This window comes from Sardina pilchardus, chromosome 3, assembly GCF_963854185.1.
Source record: "Sardina pilchardus chromosome 3, fSarPil1.1, whole genome shotgun sequence".
Classification (NCBI taxonomy): Eukaryota; Metazoa; Chordata; class Actinopteri; order Clupeiformes; family Clupeidae; genus Sardina; species Sardina pilchardus.
This window is the reverse complement of record NC_084996.1, coordinates 39,130,766-39,152,726: the sequence shown is the minus strand read 5'-3', so window position 1 is coordinate 39,152,726 and position 21,961 is coordinate 39,130,766. Positions and strand designations below refer to the sequence as shown.

General features: G+C 37.1%; 1 protein-coding gene across 2 annotated transcripts in view; it reads left to right on the top strand.

The window, feature by feature from the left end:
- The window catches only part of tbck (TBC1 domain containing kinase), a 92,093-nt gene that overhangs the window by 55,401 nt on the left and 14,731 nt on the right, over positions 1-21,961 (top strand). For both annotated transcript variants that reach the window (XM_062533276.1, XM_062533274.1), the window contains exons 21-24: positions 632-668; positions 2,855-3,016; positions 3,896-4,080; positions 17,249-17,424. In XM_062533276.1, coding sequence (XP_062389260.1) covers positions 632-668; positions 2,855-3,016; positions 3,896-4,080; positions 17,249-17,424 — 560 coding nt within the window. The remainder of the gene's footprint in view (positions 1-631; positions 669-2,854; positions 3,017-3,895; positions 4,081-17,248; positions 17,425-21,961) is intronic.

Genomic DNA, 21,961 nt, shown 5'->3' with positions numbered 1-21,961 from the left:
GGCCACATCGGAGCTTCAGTGTTTTATTGGATTGAATATACTGTATGGACAATGCCGTGTTTTCAGTAATATTAATAGAGGTTACATACAAATGATTCTACTGGTTTCATTTTACTATTTCATTTTCTGTCTCTGTTGTCTTCAATCCTTAGTATTAATGTATACTACAATTGTCTATTTCTCATTAAGGGGGGAAAGTGAAACAAGTTTGTGTGCAATGTTTTGGTTCGTCATGAGTACTCCAGTTATATCACCTACTCTGTGTGAATATAGACAAAAAGTGTCAAAAGAGAACTGAGATTCTGTTCATACCATACTTTACCATGCCGTACCATACACTTATTTTATTTTTTAATGTGTATCTGATGCTTTTCTGCACTTCCCTGTTCATCTCATACCAGTGCAGGGTAACAATAACTACACTCCATTTGCATATGCACAGGAATATCTAGTTGCATCTTATATATTTGTTATTATATACATTATTGTTATCTTTGTCTCTCCGTCCTGTCTTCTGTATAGTATTATTGCTAGTAAAGCATGTTGTGACTTTTGTCTCTGAAAACACTACAGCTTCATTACAGTTATCATTACAGCTTATTGAACAACTTGCTTATCTCACTGTTTACAGCTTTATGCCATTCCATGGTTCCTTACAATGTTCACACGTAAGTAAAGCATGTTTTAACTGTAAAAAGTTAATGGAGGTTTATCCATTAGTTATAAAATCAATTGATTGGAACATTTGAAAATGTTTTGATATTTAAAGGAACACTTCACTGTCTTTTCATATTAAATTATGTTATTCCCTTAATTAAGACGAGTTGATACATACTTCTCACGTTTCAATGCGTGCACTCATTGGCTCTGGCGTGCGGCGCAACTTTGATAACACTAAGCTAGCCCAATGCATTCATTAGGATCCAAACAGAGATGAAGTTAGAAGCAACCAAACACCTCCATGTTTTCCCTATTAAAATACAGTAACACGAGTAGTCACACGACCAAGTATGGTGAGGCAAAATAAAATGTGGTGCATTTATAAGCAGGAAAAAGGGGTAACTATATTGTGTGGCGGAATAACATTGGGAGCACTTAGACTCTGTGCAGTAATATCCTCACTCCAAAGTGAAACTGAAAGTGCAATAGTGAGGATATTACTGCACCACACAATAACAGGATGCGTTACCGTCGCAACTTCTGGTCGCATGTCAGTCACCATTATGTTAAGCCCACCCACCGACTCTATACACGCTGTGATTGGCCCGCTTGTATTTTCCAGTTCTCAGCTCCTTAGCTCTACGGAGCGTGGCTAGACTGCCCCGCCAGCCAAATTACATTTGCTGCCGCTAGGGGCGTCTAGATTTCTAGGCTAGTTTTTGACCAAAAAATGGAGAAAACAATCTTTTTGTGAAAATCAACTTTTAACGTTAGCGTTTCAGTAGTATGTCAACCACGATTGCACTGTTATCTCGTCAGTCTCGTCAAGGTTGCTAGAGACTCTGATAGTCGCTATAGACACTGAACAGGACGGTAGACTTAGCAAGCTAGCACTAGCAAAGTTGTTGTTAGTCTATATAGCAATATCCAATGTAAATGGATACCGTTCACGTGTTTTCCATCCTTGATGTAAGTAAGCATATTTATTCCTTGCACTGCGTGCAAACTATCCACTGTGGTCGATCTTCAGTGTGTTAACTTGTTGTATGTCTCTGCATGTGCACTCTGCAGGCAGATACTAATCATCCAAATGGCACTGCTGCCGTCTAGCGGTTCGGATCGCTAGTACAGTCTGTTTACAAGCCTGAAACTCTGCCAGATCGTTCCCAAGCCCACCCATGAGCCCTCCCCATTGAAAAATGCAATTGACGTCTATAGACGGCAATGACAGTCAACATTTGTGTCTAAATTGACGTTTAAAGACGTCAATGGCAGTGAATGAGTTAATTAAGGGAATAACTTAGTTTAATATAAAAAAACAGTGAAGTGTTCCTTCAAAAAATGTAGTGTTAATGAACATTATTGACTGCTATTATTGAGACTGCTATTTTCTGTTTAAAGTTTGCTGGACAGTCTTACAAACTCCTGCTCATTTTCACAACCATAGATATTTTGATATGAGTAGCTCCTGCAAATTTGTGTTCTCGGTAGGCTGGATGAATCCAGAGACGACCCTATTAGCAAAGTCTGAATTTGCTATGCAGGTCCACCTGGAAAAAAATCCATTGACACCCGTTTCAGAACTTCCTATTTTACGACTTCCAGGGAGTGTTCAGGGTGATCATCTAGGCTGCTTAACACCAGACTGCTTCTTAAGTCTCCATTGAGATTGAGAGTGGTTCTGGAAAGGCTACATTGACCTTACGACTTCCAAGGGCGTAACCAGCAGTTAAAATAAAGCTTAAACGGGTGAATTAAATTCTTACCAAATCATTTCAGAAGTGCAACAAACATATTTTTTTTGTAAATGAAATGCAGTTAAATGCAGTTGTATACTTTATTTCAAAGAAAATGCACATCTATATCTGTTTACAAAATACACATCCCCTGTCACCATCAGCGCAGCCATTGGTTGTGTTGACTGCACTGCTCTGTCATTGTATAAACCCCGCCCCATGTCAGATAAGCAGTTGTGACTGAATCTTTGTTGGTCATTCAGAAACTGCCATCAATGGGATCCTTTCCAGACTGAGAGAAAATAAAAATTTGTTTACAGGTTCATCTGGGTTCATCCAGGCTATGTTACCAGTCTAGTTTTATATTAATTTATGTGAACAACTAATATCCTCTATCAGTATTGATCAAAAGTTTCCACTTTTCTGTTTATGTCTTGTCTCTCCCTTTTTGCTACCAGATGTCTTCCCCCTTCACAAGATTTTCCACCTGTGGGACACACTTTTGCTTGGCAACTCTTCCTTCCCCTTCTGTATTGGTGTGGCCATTTTACAACAGCTGAGAGATCGCTTATTGGCCAATGGCTTTAATGAATGCATCTTGCTTTTCTCCGACCTACCTGGTAATAATACTGACAAACATTCACACACTTATGAAATAACAATTGCAAAGTCTGCAATGGTTCTTCAGTCTTTCTTGTAGGAAATGTGTTAGTTGAGGTGATTGCTGTTATATGATAGATGGTGATCTTTGACCTTGATCTATAATAGAAGTGGATAGTTCATGACTCTTTCACTGAACCCATTTACTTTTAATACATACAGTCATGGCTGAAATTGTTGGCACCCATGCTAAAGTTGACTAAAAAGAGGAATATAAAATCATATTTTGGAAATTGGAATAAAATTAGGATATATCCAACCTTGAAGGACACCAATTTTCTTTGTGAATGATAATGTATCATATATAAATTAATGTTCCTCCTTAAAATACTGGGGTCATATGTGTTGGCACCCCTATGTTAACCCTATGTCCTCAATTCCCATAGAGGTAGGCAGATTTTTATTTTTAAAGGCCACTTATTTCATGGATCCAGGATACTATGCATCCTGATAAAGTTCCTTTGGTCTTTAGAACTAAAATTTCCCCAAATCATTACACACCCTTCACCATACCTAGAGATTAGCAAGGTGTTTTGTTCCGTTTTGTTCCGTTAGCCTATTAGCCTGTTTGATGCTCATTGAGCTCAATGCTAATCAAACCAGCTAATGAACAAGAACAAACCAGAAAACATTTTCCTGTATAGTTCTCTAAAGCGGTCTAAAGTATCATTTACAAAGTTTGAATTCTGTTATTTATTTGAATGCATTTTTTTTGTACACTTCTTGCAATTCCACTTCTTTCTTGTTGAAGCTGTTAAGCCACAATTGGTGCCCTGTAGTTGATTCTGCATTCATGATGTTTTTCCCCCTGACTGAAATGAAGTGTCTCTATGTTTCAGAGATTGACATTGAGCGTTGTGTCCGAGAATCCATCAATCTATTCTGTTGGACTCCCAAAAGTGCCACTTATCGACAGCATGCACAGGTTCCCAAAACCACCAGTGAGGGTAGCAGTAGTAGCAACTTTGGGAAAACCAGTATCTACCTTCACTCAGACTACCAAGACTTTGCCAAGACTGATTTAGTGAGTATGTTTTTGAACATTAAACTTGCAATAGTAGCCTACTTGGTGGGATATATCATCAAATGCAATCATCACAGCTTGAAAGAACCCCACAATTACTGTTTCCAAGTAATGTATCAAATTTTGTGGTAATAAATCTGGGTAACACTTTATTTTAATGTGTCACTGTTACCTACCTAATTAGGTAACAACATGTACTAGCATGTACTAGAAGTGCTTTTACAAAACTTTGCCAATTTGCCTACATTTTTCATCAGAGGCAAAGGACTGACCTGAGACCTGCTGGATGGGGGAAATCTGGTCATGATAGATTTAATATACAAGCCATTCTTAGCTCCAATCAAAGCCTCATTGTCCTCAGTGTACATGTAACAGCTGCACTGCTTCACCTTTGTTACTCTTTGATACAGTGGAATAAACCTGTTAAGTGTACCAGTTAATTACTTGCATATTAAATCTGTCATGACCAGATTTACCCCATCCAGCAGGTCTCAGGTCAGCCCTTTGCCTCTGATGAAAAATGTAGGCAAATTGGCAAAGTTGTGTAAAAGCACTCAGTATTACAATGTAACAACTATATGTAGGTACCCACAAATACATAATGCAAGTACAATGCTAGTACATGCTAGTACATGCTAGTACTTGTTGTTACATAGGTTGTACCACTGTACCTAATTAGGTAGGTACACTCTAACAGCGACACATTAAAATAAAGTGTTACCTAAATCGGTATATAGTATGTAATATGTGATTTATTAATTATATGGAATTCCAAATTAACCATGTAAGGTAGTTTTAAAGATGCGATGTGGAGTTCTTTAGGACTCGTTGTTTTAGACACAGCCACTCGGCGCTGTGTTTCAAGAGAGTATTAGCCTGGTCAGTTAGGGTGTATCCAGTCCACATTCACTACTTTAACAGGCTTGATTTTGTGATCAGAAGCAGGGCTGTACAGTGCGAGCAGGTCGTCGCAAATACGACTAAAAATACATTAGTGCGAGTAGAAAAATGAAAATGCGCGCACACGTGCGAGTACTGATTTCAACGCTTTCATTCGCATTTTGCTCCTAAAATGAATCCACACCAAGTGGATCAAAGTATAGCCTAATACAATTTTCGCGCATCTGTATAGGCCTACAAATTTCAGAGTTGACAACTCTTACGCACCTAGCTGGACACTCGCTCACACACTTTCAGCATCAACCTCGCGCTCTCACACACACGCAAGAAATGTCACTCCATATCCATTCTTCTTTTTCTTCAATCCGTTCGTTATCAGTTGGTGACTATGTAGCGATTACCGGTGAAACGGTAAACCATGATAAAAATGTTGACTATAACAATTACCGTGTTCATTTCAAATATTATTATTATCACGGTTTATAAACACGGTGTGGAAACGGTGCGTTAAATTCCTCCCAGCTTCACACGAGCCTGCATTTGACATAGGCCTAGACTTCTATGAAACAAAAATGGTATCCTACTGATTCTGTTCTCTAAATGATGGATTTAACCACGATTCGGTGTAGGCTACACCTGCTTTAAAAAGGCGGAACATTTTCATCGCAAATGTGCGCTGTTTCATATCTGCGTCTTTTCATGTAGGCTACGTTCACATTAAATCTAGGCTATTCCACTAACGTTATCAGGAGAATACCGTAGCCTAACGTTTTATTTTTTAGCACTGGTTGTCACTCATTGAATATAACCAAACTCCAAGACAAATCATGGTAGAGTAAGTTAAGCACCCAGCCAATTAAACATGACCAAGGAAAAAGTGAACAGGACAACTCACAATGCCATGACTTATGGCTACCTAAATCATAGAAGTTAACATTGCTGGACACTCATCTTTTCTATTACGTAAGTGATAATCAACGACGCGCCGTGCGTTTCTAGGAAAATAATGCACGTTCGAAGTGGTCCCGACGCCTCAGGCGGAGGGGACTTTACACTTCGATAAGTGCATTATTATGTTCGTTTATATTGCCGCTGTCTTAGATACAACGTTGCTGTTTTTACCGTTACATTCACATTGGCGAATTCATATTCAAGTGTAATAAGCCCAAAAGAAGGGAACTACTTCATAGCCGTGCGGTATATCGAAAAATAATGCACGTTCCAAATAGCGCATCACAATAGGAAATTTGACCAAGCAGTGGTATAAACCTGAAATATTTGTCTTTACCTTTGTTAGTTTTTTGAACATTCATGTTATTTAATGAAAACATATATCCTTGAACTATGCGTGACCATTTTCCTAAAACCGATGGTAACACTTTAGAATAACGGTCGCTTATAAAGCATTAGTAACACTTAGTAAATAATGAACTAATCATGAACAAAACATGTACAAATATTTGTAAATGAGTAAGAAATACTATGTTAATGTTATATATGTATGTTATTACTCATTTGAAGAACATTAGTAAAGGGCTATGTAATGATGAAATAGATAAGAAGTAAACATTTATAAACAGTTAAGTCTTTCAGCAAAAACAAAATAAACAACTTCAGTCTCTCCAAATGAACTGTGCATTATTTGTAGACTTTGCAAAATCTTCGAAATATTATTTGTAAATAGTTTGTATGCTATTTTTATGTAGTTCATAGCTATGTTGTTATTGCATTAAGATTAGCTTGTAAATCATTTAGTGCGATTGAAATAAAAGACATTGAAACATTAATTAAGATATGCACATACAAACATATTTAAATGTATTAAATTTGGTTGAATATCTATATCCATTGTATCCAGGAGTATTAGACAATATACTAATTATGAACAAAACATGTACGTAGTTTTTATAAATTATTAGGACATGCCCTGACAATGTGCAGGCAATACTTCCAAGAAGAAGTACAGAAGACATTCAACATTTATCGATAACTTGTTCATATGTTACTAAGCTTTCGTTTATCATTTATATACAAGCCCTATGAGGAAGACTTCAAATGAACTGAGTAGCCCAGATTCACTTCTCTTGTTACTAATTATTTGTTAAGATTTTATCAATGATGTGCAACGCATCTACAAAGTTAGTTGCATCAACTAATCTGAATTTGGATACAAACACTTACCTCAATATCTGTAACTCACTATTAGCTATTATAAACATTTACTTCCTGCTTAGATGTCATTTACAAAACTTTTTGCACCCCTTAATCTAAAGTGGAAGCATGTTCTCATATTGAAACATTAGGCTACTTCACTGTCTGTGTGTCACTCAGCCACATATTTTACAAATGATCTGTTAATGTTAACAAATTATTTACGAAGCTTTTTGAACCCGTTAATCTAAAGTGAAAACATATTCTCATACACAAAAACTTAACTTAATATGTGTAACTCACTACTACCTTTTACAAATGATCTTTTATTGTTTACAAATTATTTACAAAGCTTTTTGAACCCGTTAATCTAAAGTGAAAACATATTCTCATACACAAAAACTTAACTTAATATGTGTAACTCACTACTACCTTTTACAATTGATCTTTTATTGTTTACAAATTATTTACAAAGCTTTTTGAACCCGTTAATCTAAAGTGAAAACATATTCTCATACACAAAAACTTAACTTAATATGTGTAACTCACTACTACCTTTTACAAATGATCTGTTAAAGTTTACATATTATTAAGGAAGCTTTTTGAACCCGTTTATCTAAAGTGAAAACATATTCTCATGAACAAAAACTTAACTTAATATGTGTCACTAGGCTACTGCCTTTTACAAATGATCTGTTAATGTTTACAAATTATTTACAAAGCTTTTTGATCCCGTTAATCTAAAGTGAAAACATATTCTCATGAACAAAAACTTAACTTAATGTGTCACTAGGCTACTGCCTTTTCCAAATGATCTGTTAATGTTTACAAATTATTTACAAAGCTTTTTGAACCCGTTAATCTAAAGTGAAAACATATTCTCATGAACAAAAACTTAACTTAATATGTGTCACTAGGCTACTGCCTTTTACAAATGATCTGTTAATGTTTACAAATTATTTACAAAGCTTTTTGAACCCGTTAATCTAAAGTGAAAACATATTCTCATATACAAAAACGTAACTTAGGCTAATATGTGTAACTCACTAGTCTAGGCTACTACCTTTTACAAATGATCTGTTAATGTTTACAAATTATTTACAAAGCTTTTTGCATGCGCTAATTTGAAGTGAAAACACATCCTCATATACAAAAGCTTTCTTCAATATGTATAACTACAGTAGGCCTAACTACTTTTAGCCTACATAGTCTATGACCTGTTAATGCTTACAAATCCACGTCCTGTACCAGAAACAATTAGTCCTTCAACAGTTGAATCTTTTAGGCTAAGTGGTATCAACCGGGTACTGTAGCCTACACATTGTTGTTCTGTACACTAATATTGTGATTTTGTTCACAAGTTGTAATGGATGGACAGACGTCTTCGGCGAGGCTCCCGGAGGTTCGGAGCAGTTCGGAGAGAGGAGGAGAAGTCCGTGCAGTCAATCCATAGACACGCAAACGCATTGTGCTATAGCTAGGTCTTGCTGACTAGCTGAAGGTTTTATGCTACTCGCGGAAAACTCTCGGTCGGAGTTCTCGAAGTGTTCACTTCCAGCACAACTTCACCGTCTAGCAGTAATGTTAAAAGCGAGTGTTTTACACACTAAACACAAAGGCTGTACTTCTGTTTGGCTGCGGTAAACTTCTCCCGCTAAGCAGTCGTTCTCCCTTGTTCTCCCTTCTTCTCCCGCTTCTCGTTTGTTTCTTTCTCCCACTTCCTGATCACACTTGACCTCTAGCTCAATTCTCATTGGCTCAAATAATACAAATGTAAAAGAAAATACACATTTCCATTATTTTCACGTTTAGAATCAAAACATAATATCTTGACAACATTAGTAACTAGGAAATGATAAACAAAATATATTCAAAACGAATGCATAACCATGACATTTAATAAACATGACTTGCATGCCTAGCCTACAAGAGTCAACGTTTCCAGTAGGCTGGTAGGCTATAGATGAATATATTTTGTTTATAATTTCCTAGTTACTGAAATGTTGTCAAGATATTCTAAAAGTGAAAATAATGGAAATGTGTATTTTCTTTTACGTTTGCATTATTTGATCCAATGAGAATTGAGCTAGAGGTCAAGGTTGATCAGGAAGTGGGAGAGAGAAACAAACGACACCAGGGAGAAGCGGGAGAAGAAGGGAGAACGACTGCTAAGCGGGAGAAGTTTACCACAGCCAAACAGAAGTACATCCTCTGTGTTTAGTGTGTAAAACACTCGCTTAAACATTACTGCTAGACGGTGAAGTTGTGTTGGAAGTGAAAACTTCGAGAACTCCGACCGAGAGTTTTCCGCGAGTAGCATTTAACCTTCAGCTAGTCAGCAAGACCTAGCTAGCACAATGCGTTTGCGTGTCTATGGATTGACTGCACGGACTTCTCCTCCTCTCTCCGAACTGCTCCGAACCTCCGGGAGCCTCGCCGAAGACGTCTGTCCATCCATTACAACTTGTGAACAAAATCACAATATTAGTGTACAGAACAACAATGTGTAGGCTACAGTACCCGGTTGATACCACTTAGCCTAAAAGATTCAACTGTTGAAGGACTAATTGTTTCTGGTACAGGACGTGGATTTGTAAGCATTAACAGGTCATAGACTATGTAGGCTAAAAGGTAATAGGCCTACTGTAGTTATACATATTGAAGAACGTTTTTGTATATGAGGATGTGTTTTTACTTCAAATTAGCGCATGCAAAAAGCTTTGTAAATAATTTGTAAACATTAACAGATCATTTGTAAAAGGTAGTAGACTAGTGAGTTACACATATTAGCCTAAGTTACGTTTTTGTATATGAGAATATGTTTTCACTTTAGATTAACGGGTTCAAAAAGCTTTGTAAATAATTTGTAAACATTAACAGATCATTTGTAAAAGGCAGTAGCCTAGTGACACATATTAAGTTAAGTTTTTGTGTATGAGAATATGTTTTCACTTTAGATTAACGGGTTCAAAAAGCTTTGTAAACAATAAAAGATCATTTGTAAAAGGTAGTAGTGAGTTACACATATTAAGTTAAGTTATTGTATATGAGAATATGTTTTCACTTTAGATGAATGGGTTCAAAAAGCTTTGTAAATAATTTGTAAACATTAACAGATCATTTGTAAAAGTAGTGAGTTACACAGATCAAGTTAAGTTTTTGTATATGAGAATATGTTTTCACTTTAGATTAACGGGTTCAAAAAGCTTTGTAAATAATTTGTAAACATTAACAGATCATTTGTAAAAGGTACTAGTGAGTTACACAGATTAAGTTAAGTTATTGTATATGAGAATATGTTTTCACTTTAGATTAACGGGTTCAAAAAGCTTCGTAAATAATTTGTAAAGTATAATAGATCATTTGTAGAAGGTAGTAGTGAGTTACACATATTAAGGTAAGTTTTTGTATATGAGAATATGTTTTCACTTTAGATTAACGGGTTCAAAAAGCTTCGAAATAATTTGTAAAGTATAATAGATCATTTGTAAAACATGTTGCTGAGTGACACACTGTGAAGTAATGTTTCAATAGGCCTATGTGAACATGCTTCCACTTTAGATTAAGGGGTGCAAAAAGTTTTGTAAATGACATCTAAACAGGAACTAATTGTTTATAATAGCTTATAGTGAGTTACAGATATTGAGGTAGTATCCAAATTCAGATTAGTGGATGCAATTAACTTTGTAGATGCGTTGCACATCATTGATAAAATCTTAGCAAATAATTAGTAACAAGAGAAGTGAATCTGGGCTGCCCAGTTCATTTGAAGTCTTCCTCATAAGGCTTGTATATAAATGATAAACGAAAGCTTAGTAACATATGAACAAGTTATCAATAAATGTTTAATATCTTCTGTACTTCTTCTTGGAAGTATTGCCTGCACATTGTTAAGGCATGTCCTAATAATTTATAAAAACTACATAAATGTTTTTCAAATTAGTAATAACATACATATATAGCATTAACATAGTATTTCTTACTCATTTACAAATATTTGTAAATGTTTTGTTCAGCCATTTACTAATGTTTTTCAAATGAGTAATAACATAGCCTACATATATAGCATTAACATAGTATTTCTTACTCATTTACAAGTATTTGTAAATGTTTTGTTCAGCCATTTACTAATGTTTTTCAAATGAGTAATAACATACATGTATAGCATTAACATAGTATTTCTTACTCATTTACAAATATTTGTAAATGTTTTGTTCATGATTAGTTCATTATTTACTAAGTGTTACTAATGCTTTATAAGCGACCGTTATTCTAAAGTGTTACCAAACCGATTGAAACTAAATAATTATGTTCACGTAGGCCTACAGTACTTCTTAAAGTGACAGGCACTCAATTAGACCTACACACCACCCCTGTAATATCATTAAAGACAAGTGTAATCAATATGAAGTATTCAAATTACTGAATATTTTAAGCTATAAGTAATTATGCAGATCCTAAAATGCTATAAATTGTTAACAAAATGTATACAAAATCTGAATTCAAAATATGAAATAGAAACAAGACAAGCCATTTTCTGTTTGAGGGTTTGAGCAGAGACTAGGATTGCAACTGCTGTGAATGATCTGTATCCTGCTTAAGGCAATAAGGTTTTCAAGGAAATTGCATAGTGCTCCTATTTTTTTTTCTGTGCTCCTAATTTTTTTCATTTAAGAGCACCTGTGGTCCTAGTGAAAAAGCTAAGCGTACAGCCCTGATCAGAAGCCTGGTTCATTGTTCAAAAGGGTTGTTCTTATGTTTCTTAACAAGTCATGGATTTGTTTTGGGCATAATAACCTCTAAACCAGCGTGACATCTGTCATTCCCTTTAAGAGCAAGCAGCGCAACATCAAGCATGCCAGTATTTTGATATTCAGCACATCTGAAGGAATGTGTGACTAGTGAGTGTAGCCTACATGCATCTGCACTCGCGTATTATTTGAACTCATAAGCAAACTGAACTGAAACTAACTTTGCGTTGTGTCATAGGCAATGACACAACAGCATACTCGGTAGATTTGAGTTGAACTGAGTAGAGCACAGTATCATCTCATCAATATCAATAGAAGATAAGCTCGATCGTTGGTGACCCATATCTAAGTATATAGTAAAGATCTGTCATTATTGTCAGCTACATTTGTACATCTAAACCGGTCAGCTGCATCTAAGCTCGTTTGTGATTGGTGGACAGGAAGCAGGAGAGATAAATGTGCAGTGGTTAAAGGCGTGGTTAACTTTTTATATTTAACAAAAACCTACCAGGCTACCAACAATATCTGTGTAATTTGAGTTTCAGTTTCTTTGCCGCAGATGAACGCTCATACCACTACCATTTAATTGTATGCCTCTTGATGACGCCAAATAAGCCCAAAGTATTTCCTGATTGGGTAAAAGTTTGTTTTCTTTTTTTCTATCGGCCCACAATTCCATGAACCATTATTTGCGTATTAGCCTATCAGACAAGTGACAAAAGCCCCGCACATACTGTAGAGGAGGGAGGCAAAAACCCGGTATAGGCTATTTTTTTGCCCTCGGACTGTTTGCCGACCTAGCTTGTCAGGGTGTAACATTACCAGATATGCACTCAGGCCGCTCATTGTCAGTGGTATATTTCATTTTGGCCTTAGCCTACATATTCTGCAGATTGCAACATCATTAGGCTACTTGTTATTTTTCCATTTTCTGATGGAAAACCAAAAACGTTCCACACATCGCTTAAATCTCCGTGGATGCATCGCATTCTGACATTTTTTGTGCGTTAGACGTGGCAAAAGCATTTTGTTTTAACTTGTGCGCTAAAGTAAGTTGTGCGCATTAAAAAAAACTTGCCCAAAGAAAAACACATTCAAATAGTAATTTCAACATTTTATTATAACAATTTGAATGTGTTTTTTTCGGGGGGGAGATAAATACGGTATATACAAGGGGATTTGTATTGGACGAAATAAAACAGCCCTAGTTACATAGGCATAGTTGATCATGGGTAATCTACGGTAGGCTACTATATTAGGCTACTACTGATGTCTCCGTCATTGCATAGGGCAGCTGTCTGCACTGTCAACTGTTTGGTGGATCTGAGTAACTTAAGCCCACTGAGGACAATACAGTATTAATAATACCAATATAATAATGGCGGGAATAAACTTGGCTGTTAGGAGTTGGCTGAAAGTTTAACCTATTTATCCTATCTACTGTAGCCACAAATCTCTAGTCTGATTGAATAGTCTGGGGAGTCAGTGCTGCATTTCTACTGCACAAGAACAAAGCAGTGGCTTAAGGATAGGAAAGTGAATGTCCTTGAGTGGCAAGTCAGAGCCCTGACTTAAATCCTATAGAAAATCTGTGGATGGACTTGAAGAGAGCAGTCCATCGCCGTTCCCCACAGAATTTGACTGAATTTGAACAATTCTGCGAGCAAGATTGGGCAAATATTCCCCAATCTAGGTGTACAAAGCTAATAGAGACCAGGCTTGTGCACAATTCCGAATTTTTGAATTTTCCTCCATTCAATTCATGAGTTGGAATCTGAATTGAATTGGCCCCACCCCACAGGAAGTTGAATTGGAATTGGAATTGGAATTGGAATGACAGGAAGTGGAATTTTAATTCATGGCAATTCAAAACAATTCCACAGTCACATAGCAGGAAGAATGTGTTGAATCTCACATACAGTTCTGGGAAAATTACACTGGAAATGTAATTGATTAGGCTACTGTTTTCAATTATAAATTGTCAGAAAAGATCATATCTGACATATTTTGTGAAACTTAATTGTTAAACACTGCAAAAAAAAGGTGTCTAAAGACAAGATAAAAACACTAAATCTGAGGTGAAAGGTACTCAAAACAAGTGAAGTTTTCTGTCCATGCAGCAAGATAATTTCACTTGACAAGATTTTGTGAATTAAGATAAATATAAAATCTAGAAATAAGCATGTCTACAGCGGTATTTTGAAACTTAACATAAGCTGAAATTGCTGGTTTTAAGATCAGATTACTTATAAATATAATTTTTACATCCCCAAAATAAGTCAAATATACTTAATATAAGCATAAAATGCTGGTTGTAAAATGAGGTTACTTAAACTTTTTTCAGCCTCAGATTATATTCCTTTTTTTTTTGCCTGTATGTACTTGGACGAGCACATGATATTAAAGGGATAGTTCGGATTTTAAGACACGAAGTTGTATGGGTTCCCTGTCAGCAACGTAGTGCATCAGCACTGACTTACCCCCGACAGCGTCCTGTGAGCCGAGATCCAGCCGGTTTTAGATCGTTTTTGATGCTGAAGAAAGTAGTCCGGCAAGTTTCTGGGGTCACGAAAGTAAAGTGTTTTTCTTCTCAAAACCATATGCGTTCAACAGAGTGATATATTTGCACCACAAAAACGTTGTCCAGGAAAAATTCAAACCTCGTTATCACTTACTTATTTTTCGCGATTCCTATCACTGCGCGCTACTGACAGCTGGACAACGTTTTTGTGGTGCAAATATATCACTCTGTTGAACGCATATGGTTTTGAGAAGAAAAACACTTTACTTTCGTGACCCCAGAAACTTGCTGAAGAAAATAGTCCGGCATCAAAAACGATCAAAAACCGGCTGGATCTCGGCTCACAGGACGCTGTCGGGGGTAAGTCAGTGCTGATGCACTACGTTGCTGACAGGGAACCCATACAACTTTGTGTCTTAAAATCCGAACTATCCCTTTAATGCTGTAACCAGTTGTGCCACAGTGCCACAGCTCGTGACAAGTCTAGACTACATATATTTAAAGTTGTTACAGCCTCAGAATAAGTCGATTATAAATATAAGTATAAACTGCTGTTTTTAAAGGAATATTTCGGTATTTTACACTTTAAGTCCGTTTTCTGTATTGCCTAGCATGAAAACGAGTGTTTGACACCGAAATCTCAACGATTGAGCCCGTTTGTGGAATTTGGCAGATTTAGAATGGAGCTCTGTGTGGCTTTAACATTGCTCGCTTTGTGCATGCTCTATTCTGTCCTTAAAACACCCCTAAACGTTCGTTTTTAAAAGTGTGCAGCTCACCGAGTGGTTACTGGTCTTCAACGATCTTCTATAGCAAGTTTAGCAGCGAAATACAGCTTCTGTCATCTGTTATCAGGGATTTTCGAAATCCCGGAAGTACTTTTTCAACCGTGTGTGCCTAATATAACACAACAGAATTTGAATTTCACTGCAAAAACTTGCTATAGAAGATCGTTGAAGAACATTAACCACTCGGTGAGCTGCACACTTTTAAAAAACGAACGTTTAGGGGTGTTTTAAGGACAGAATAGAGCATGCACAAAGCGAGCGATGTTAAAGCCATACAGAGCTCCATTCTAAATCTGCCAAATTCCACAAACGGGCTCAATCGTCGAGATTTCGGTGTCAAACACTCGTTTTCATGCTAGGCAATACAGAAAACGGACTTAAAGTGTAAAATACCGAAATATTCCTTTAAGATGATATCTTAAATCTTAAATGTCTTCTTAAATTAAGTCAAATGTTCGTGTTACTGATTCTTAAAACAAGTTTTATTTTGATGAGAGATGTAAAAGATCTCATTTTAACAGTATTTACCTCATTTTAAGATTTCATGCCTATTTGAGACAAAAAAAGATATGGTTGTGCTTGATTTAAGATGGTGTAAAGTTGAACACTTATAGTAAGAAATTCACTCTGAAAACAATATAAATGATCTAACACTTCTAATCATTTTTTTTTTATCTTGATAAGAATCAAATACTTTGCAGTGTACCCTTAAATTATGTATATGAATTGATTTGAATTTCAATTCTACTTCCCTTAATTCAAATTCGAATTGTAATTCTGCATCCTGTTTTTGACCTCAATTCAAATTCAATTCAAACTCAAGAATTGAATTGGAATTTAGGAGTCATTCTCAATTCAATTCTGAATTTTGCACAAGCCTGATAGAGACATATCCAAACAGATTGATGGATGTAATTAAAGCAAAAGGAAGATCTACAGTATTAAATCAGGGATATGATGACTTCCAACCCTGCTATTGTAGTTTTTAATTTGTTATGAATTTTCAGAACTGTCACCTTTTTTCCATTATTTTGATGTTGTACAGCTAAATTTGTAAATAAAACTTTTTAAATGGGTTTTGATTTCAGGCTGTAAGACAAATAAAGTATCTATTTCAAAGGGGTATGATGATTTTCTATAGGTATTGTATGTTTTGTCCCCACCCCTGCAATTTTCAGTCATGTGGTTACTCTATGCGAAACATATTTCTCAAAACATCTCAAGAGAATGATGCATTTTGCCCATGTTCAGAGTGGGAAATAAAGAAGGTTTTCATAAGACAGGTGTGTTTTTAAAAAGAAGGATCATAGAGAATAAAGGAAATATATATATTTTTAAAAATGTGTACATTCCCACAAGGTGGTTGGGTGCTCTGAAAATGAGATCCAAGGTGATTTTTCAGACTTGTGAGGTCTACTGTTTTGTGAGAGTGTTTCTACTTATCTCAATAAGGAAAATAAGTTAAGAGCCTATGATGAGTACAAATATGTGTTCTGAAGGCCTAAACAGAGCCCAGCCAAAAGCTCCAATAACATTTTGATCAACTTTGAGGGACAGCTATGACCATGCAGAATCATCCAGACCAAACGTGATGATTTTGCTACATACTATTCCTATTTATGTACCAGCATGTAAAATTTGAGCCTCCTACATGGTCTAGTTCTTGTGCTATGGACTTGTGAACTTCGACGAAAAAAAGAGGCCAAACAAAATCGACACCCCCCTCCCCACCGTACAATTGGCTGTATCTTACATAAAAGTAATTTTACAGTGTGTCTCCTGGGTAACATAGGTACACCTGGCAATTTTTTCAGATTTTTTGGATACCCAAGTGCTTTGGCCCTGGTCTGATAGCGATGTTTGGATCATGTGCCAGACCACAGCTTCTGCCACACCCCTGGGCGCAAGGTTTATTATTAGAGGAGCGCATGACTCAGTCAGCATGATTCAGTCAGCAGAATTTGAAAATGTTTTCATCTCATTTTAGTTACTGAAAACTCAATCACAAACAAGTTATTTGGACATTTCTCATTCTTTCTCACTTGATCTTTCCACAGTCTCGGGAGCCACTAAAGTTGTCTGAATTAAAAGCGGAGGTGTCTCCACGAATCTCTGCAGAAGACCTGATTGATTTGTGTGAACTTAGAGGATCATCTCACTTCAAAACCCCCAACAAGAGAGCCAGAGTTGGCAAACCCAAGATACTGGCAGTTGACATCCGTAGCCCAGAGGAGTATCCTTCTGCATTTTCTTTGAACTAATCAGCTTTTACACTCCTACCCACCTCTCCTACAGTCGTGGTGATGCTACATCTAAGCAAAATTGTGCAGGTATTTTTCATTATAATGCAACTATTACTTCCATAGCACATCATCCAGGTATTAACTTGTATTATAATATCCAGCTAATATTGAATATTATTCATGTGTTCAGTACAAGTGTACATCTTTTTGGGAACAGTTTGGGGATGGCCCTTTCCTGTTCCAACATATCTGTACACCAGTGCACAAAGCAAGGTCCATAAGGACATGGATGACAGAGATTGGTGTGGATGGACTTGACTGGCCTGCACAGAGTCCTGGCCTCAACCCATTAGAACACCTTTGGAATGAATTAGAGCTGAGCCTGAGATCAGTGTGTGGCCTCACAAATGCACTTTTGGTAGAATGGTCAAAAACTCCCATTAACACACTCCTAAACCTTGTGGAAAGCCTCCCCAGAAGAATTGAAAGTGCTCAGTGGTAGTGGGGGAGGGGCATGAGAGTTGTATACTGTACATTCAAAATGTTGGGTAAGTACCCTCAATCTGCCAGACATACCAACTGCAGCTTTTAAACAGAGACGTGAACAAGGTGAAATGAAACAACACAGAGTGATAATTTGATTGTTTGTGCACACTACGAAGAGACCCAAGGTTAGTGTTCATGGATTATGTACTTTAGGGTGGTCCTTATATAGGCCTTTTTGTTTTGTTTTGTTTTTCATTTTGCAAAATATTAGTGTCTTAACCTCTTAAACTGTTCCTTTTAACTTCAAAATTAGTGCAAAAAGTTTGACAATAAAAAAATATATATTTAGAGGTAGCTCAATCATGTGGAAGATTGCCTATGTTAAGCTAGGCGGTGTTATGCAAGTAATATTAAAGGTTGCTGCAAATTAACTACATTTTATTGACATCAGAGCAACACTGACATGACAACAATCTCAAAAAAAGTCTGAAGTTTTCAACAGTCCCCTATTTCGAACTAAGGCCCCGTACACACGTAACCCGGTATCTGCTAAAACGAAGGTATCTTTCTACGTTTGGACCTGTCATCCACATGAAAACACATCATAAACAAATATTTTTTTTCTTCTTCTTCTTTTTTTTCATTCATTTTTTCATCATATTATGTAAGGGATAATCAACGACACGCTGTGCGTTTTATAGGGAAAATAATGCACGTTCAAAGTGGTAATAAGCAATGGCGCAATGTCACAAATGGCATTTCTCTGTGACCCATCTCTCAGCAGTGTTGGGGAGTAACGCATTACATGTAATTGAGTTACGTAATTTAATTACAAAATAAATGTAACAGTAATATATTACAGTTACTGTAGAAAAAAATTAATTCAATTACAGGTACTTTTGAAAATTACAATTTGAATTACATCTCAATATTGTCAGCAAAACCTTGCAAAGAATATTGTATGTAAAAAGAACTGTTTCCCTCCACAGCCACAGTTTGATACGGGACCTTCTGATAGGCTCTATCACGTATGCAGCACCATCAGCGTAGGCCTACATGCCTGCCTGTAAACGTGTTATGATTACCATTATATTATCCTCACAAAAAATGTGATGCTAATTCATGTATTGAATGCCCTTGCTGCCTTGTGTGCTTGTTCAGAACTGCTCGGCAGCCTGTAGACCAAGGCCGAAATCTTCGCATGGATTTGGGGACTATACAGATGGTACGGGTTGAGAATGCTCCTTTCTTTCCCGCACATCGGGACTCCCGAAGCATCGGGACTTTAATTAAAACTGCAACCGCAAGGGGGCAACATAAGACCGCCTTAATAAAATGAAGGTTCGGCTCATACCGGAAAACACGGAAAAACCCGAAGACACCGCGCTGGTGACAAGCGGAGAAAAGAGACATCACGCTCGTCAGATTGCAGTTTCAGAGTTTTCGAATGTTTTACAGCGTACCTCACAGCTGGCTCTCTCACTCGACCGAGTCGACGTAGCCTATAACTCAGTCAGTCCAGCAGAGATGCCAGAGCAACGTTTTGGTCAATGGAGAGGGAGAGAAATGCTCCGCATATCCGTCTCATTTAATCCGTCTCATTTAATCATTAAAATGAAGGTGATGACTGGCGAAATTATAATCAAACGACGTTTCAATAAACCATTGTTGAAATTAATGAAAATGGTTTTAGAAGCCTTCAATTCAACCTGAAAGACTCGATATAGGCAACCTTAGATTAATTCATTAATTCATTACGGTTACAAGACCGCATTTCCGTGAATAGGCTATTATTGTCAAGGCGAAGACGAAAGAGATGGACAAGATGGACATTTAGGCTACATTTATGCTAGGAATACTTAGAAATGTGTAGGCCTATAGGCTATTTTAAAACGGAGGCATGTTCATTTTAACCGGCGACGCTGGGTAGCTTACCCAGCACTTTATTTTGTCCCCACCACTTTTGACAACTGAAAATAAAATGTATTTAACAGAAATATCTTTAATAGGCCTACATGCCTATCATGTCACTTCACTTATAACCGTAGGCTACATGCATGGAGAAGATCGCGCATTTTGTAACATTGTAACAATAAATGGTCATATATGCGATAGGGCAGTGAGGGTGATTCATTGTAACCATCGACTAGTAGGCCTAGCTCCGCAAGTTTCTAGCAACTATATGGATCTCGTTATGCATGTTCATGTTGATTCAGAGATAGACATAGACTACCGTGGGCTACTGTGCGTCAATATAACAGCATTTTATCATGTGGTGAATTAATGACTAACGTCAGTTTAACATGTCAGAACTTTTGATCGGCGTTTCAAGTGCATGCCGCGAATAAATGAACTCGACTGACTGAATCCTTTATATTTCTTGGCTAAGTGCGAAGATATTGACACTCGAACTGTGGCGTAACTGTTTGAGGCATCTTAAGGCTGGCTTACATTGCACGATTTTGGTCTGTTTTAACAGTCGGCGACTAAATTTCCAAAATCGGGCGGAAATCTTGGGAGTTGTACTGAAATCGCAGCGCGCTCCCGTCATCTAAATCGTTTAGTTTAAGGTGCCAATCTTAGCGGTTTTAAGTCCGTCGGAGGCAGTCTTTTTCTAGTTTTGCCGTTACGACAATATCAAACATGTTTGATATTATCGGAAGTCTTTTCAGTCGTGGCTCATGCAAATAGTGACGTGAACATTAAAAACCAATAGTAACCTTGCGCGAACATGAAACAGGAAGGGGCAAAATAGGCGACAGCTGTAGCCTTTATGATTATTTGTTATTTCATTTCTTATAATTTATTAGTCGGTTGTTCTACGTGACAGAACAGCTCTATATCTGTTAGTGATGTCACACATCAAACAATGCTGCAGAAACGCGAAAAAATTACTTTGATATGAGTAGGCTATCATGTGATTTCCTGTGAATGATGACGTGTAGCCTATTGCACGATGGAAATAATTTGAAGGAATCTAGCAGCAGTCTTGTAAATAGTGACCCACAGTCTTTGCAAAATCCTAATCTGAGACTGGCCTGTGACTAGTCTGTGACTAAAAACTCAATGAATTGTCTTTAGATGTGAGAGGGTCTGAGACTGTAGTTTTTCAAAAATCTTTTCCAAATCTTTGCAAAGTCTGGCAATGTAAGGTAGGCTTTAATCATACGTCAGCGACCGGGGTTCAAAACTTACTCTACGAACCTCCGGAACCCATTAAGACAAGAGGCATTATTTTATTAAAAAGTTTTGCGATTTTTTTATGATTGCGATGTCTGCTGAAAAGAAAAGTTAATATGTGAATTCGTGGTTCAGCGCGCGCACACACACACACACACACACACACACACACACACATTTTTACATTTACATAATAGGGCTCGGGCACACGCCTTGCAGGAATATCGCCGCCATTTGGTAGCGCACTGAACGTAATATCCATTCATTCAGATGCACAAGACAAGAAACAGAAATATAGTAGCGATTTATTCTTTTCCTCTTGCGATCGTGGGTTGCACTGTTACACCCCACTACACAGCAACATACTACCAAGAAGGCAAAAACTAAGTAACAGGAACACACTAAAGGCGAGAGTAAATCCATAGTAATCCATAGTAAACTAAGGAGTGAAGCTGCCAATGTGGCTGTGCCCGCGAAGTTTTGATGTTATGATCCCGAGCCCTAGTGTCAGGAAGTGTCTGTCGAGAGAGAGGGGGGAGGGAGGCAATCGTCCTCAATGCCGCATATTGGTAGGCTATAATGTCTAGTGAACTGGTTAGACAAGTGTGGGGGAGGGGGAATGATCGCACAAGACAATTGCTCTTCATGAAATGGGTAGTCTCACAGACGTTTGTCGATGTTTAAACGTAGCCTACTACATCACTTGCGAAATCGGACGTGGCACATAGAATTATTAGGCTACTGGATTTAATATAGCATAGACTTTGTTCATCCTATATTAGCCTATATTAAAATGTAATGTGCTGCTGGGAAGCATTGGGGAAGTCAGTTTAAGTTGTCCTGTAACAATTTGCCTCTTAT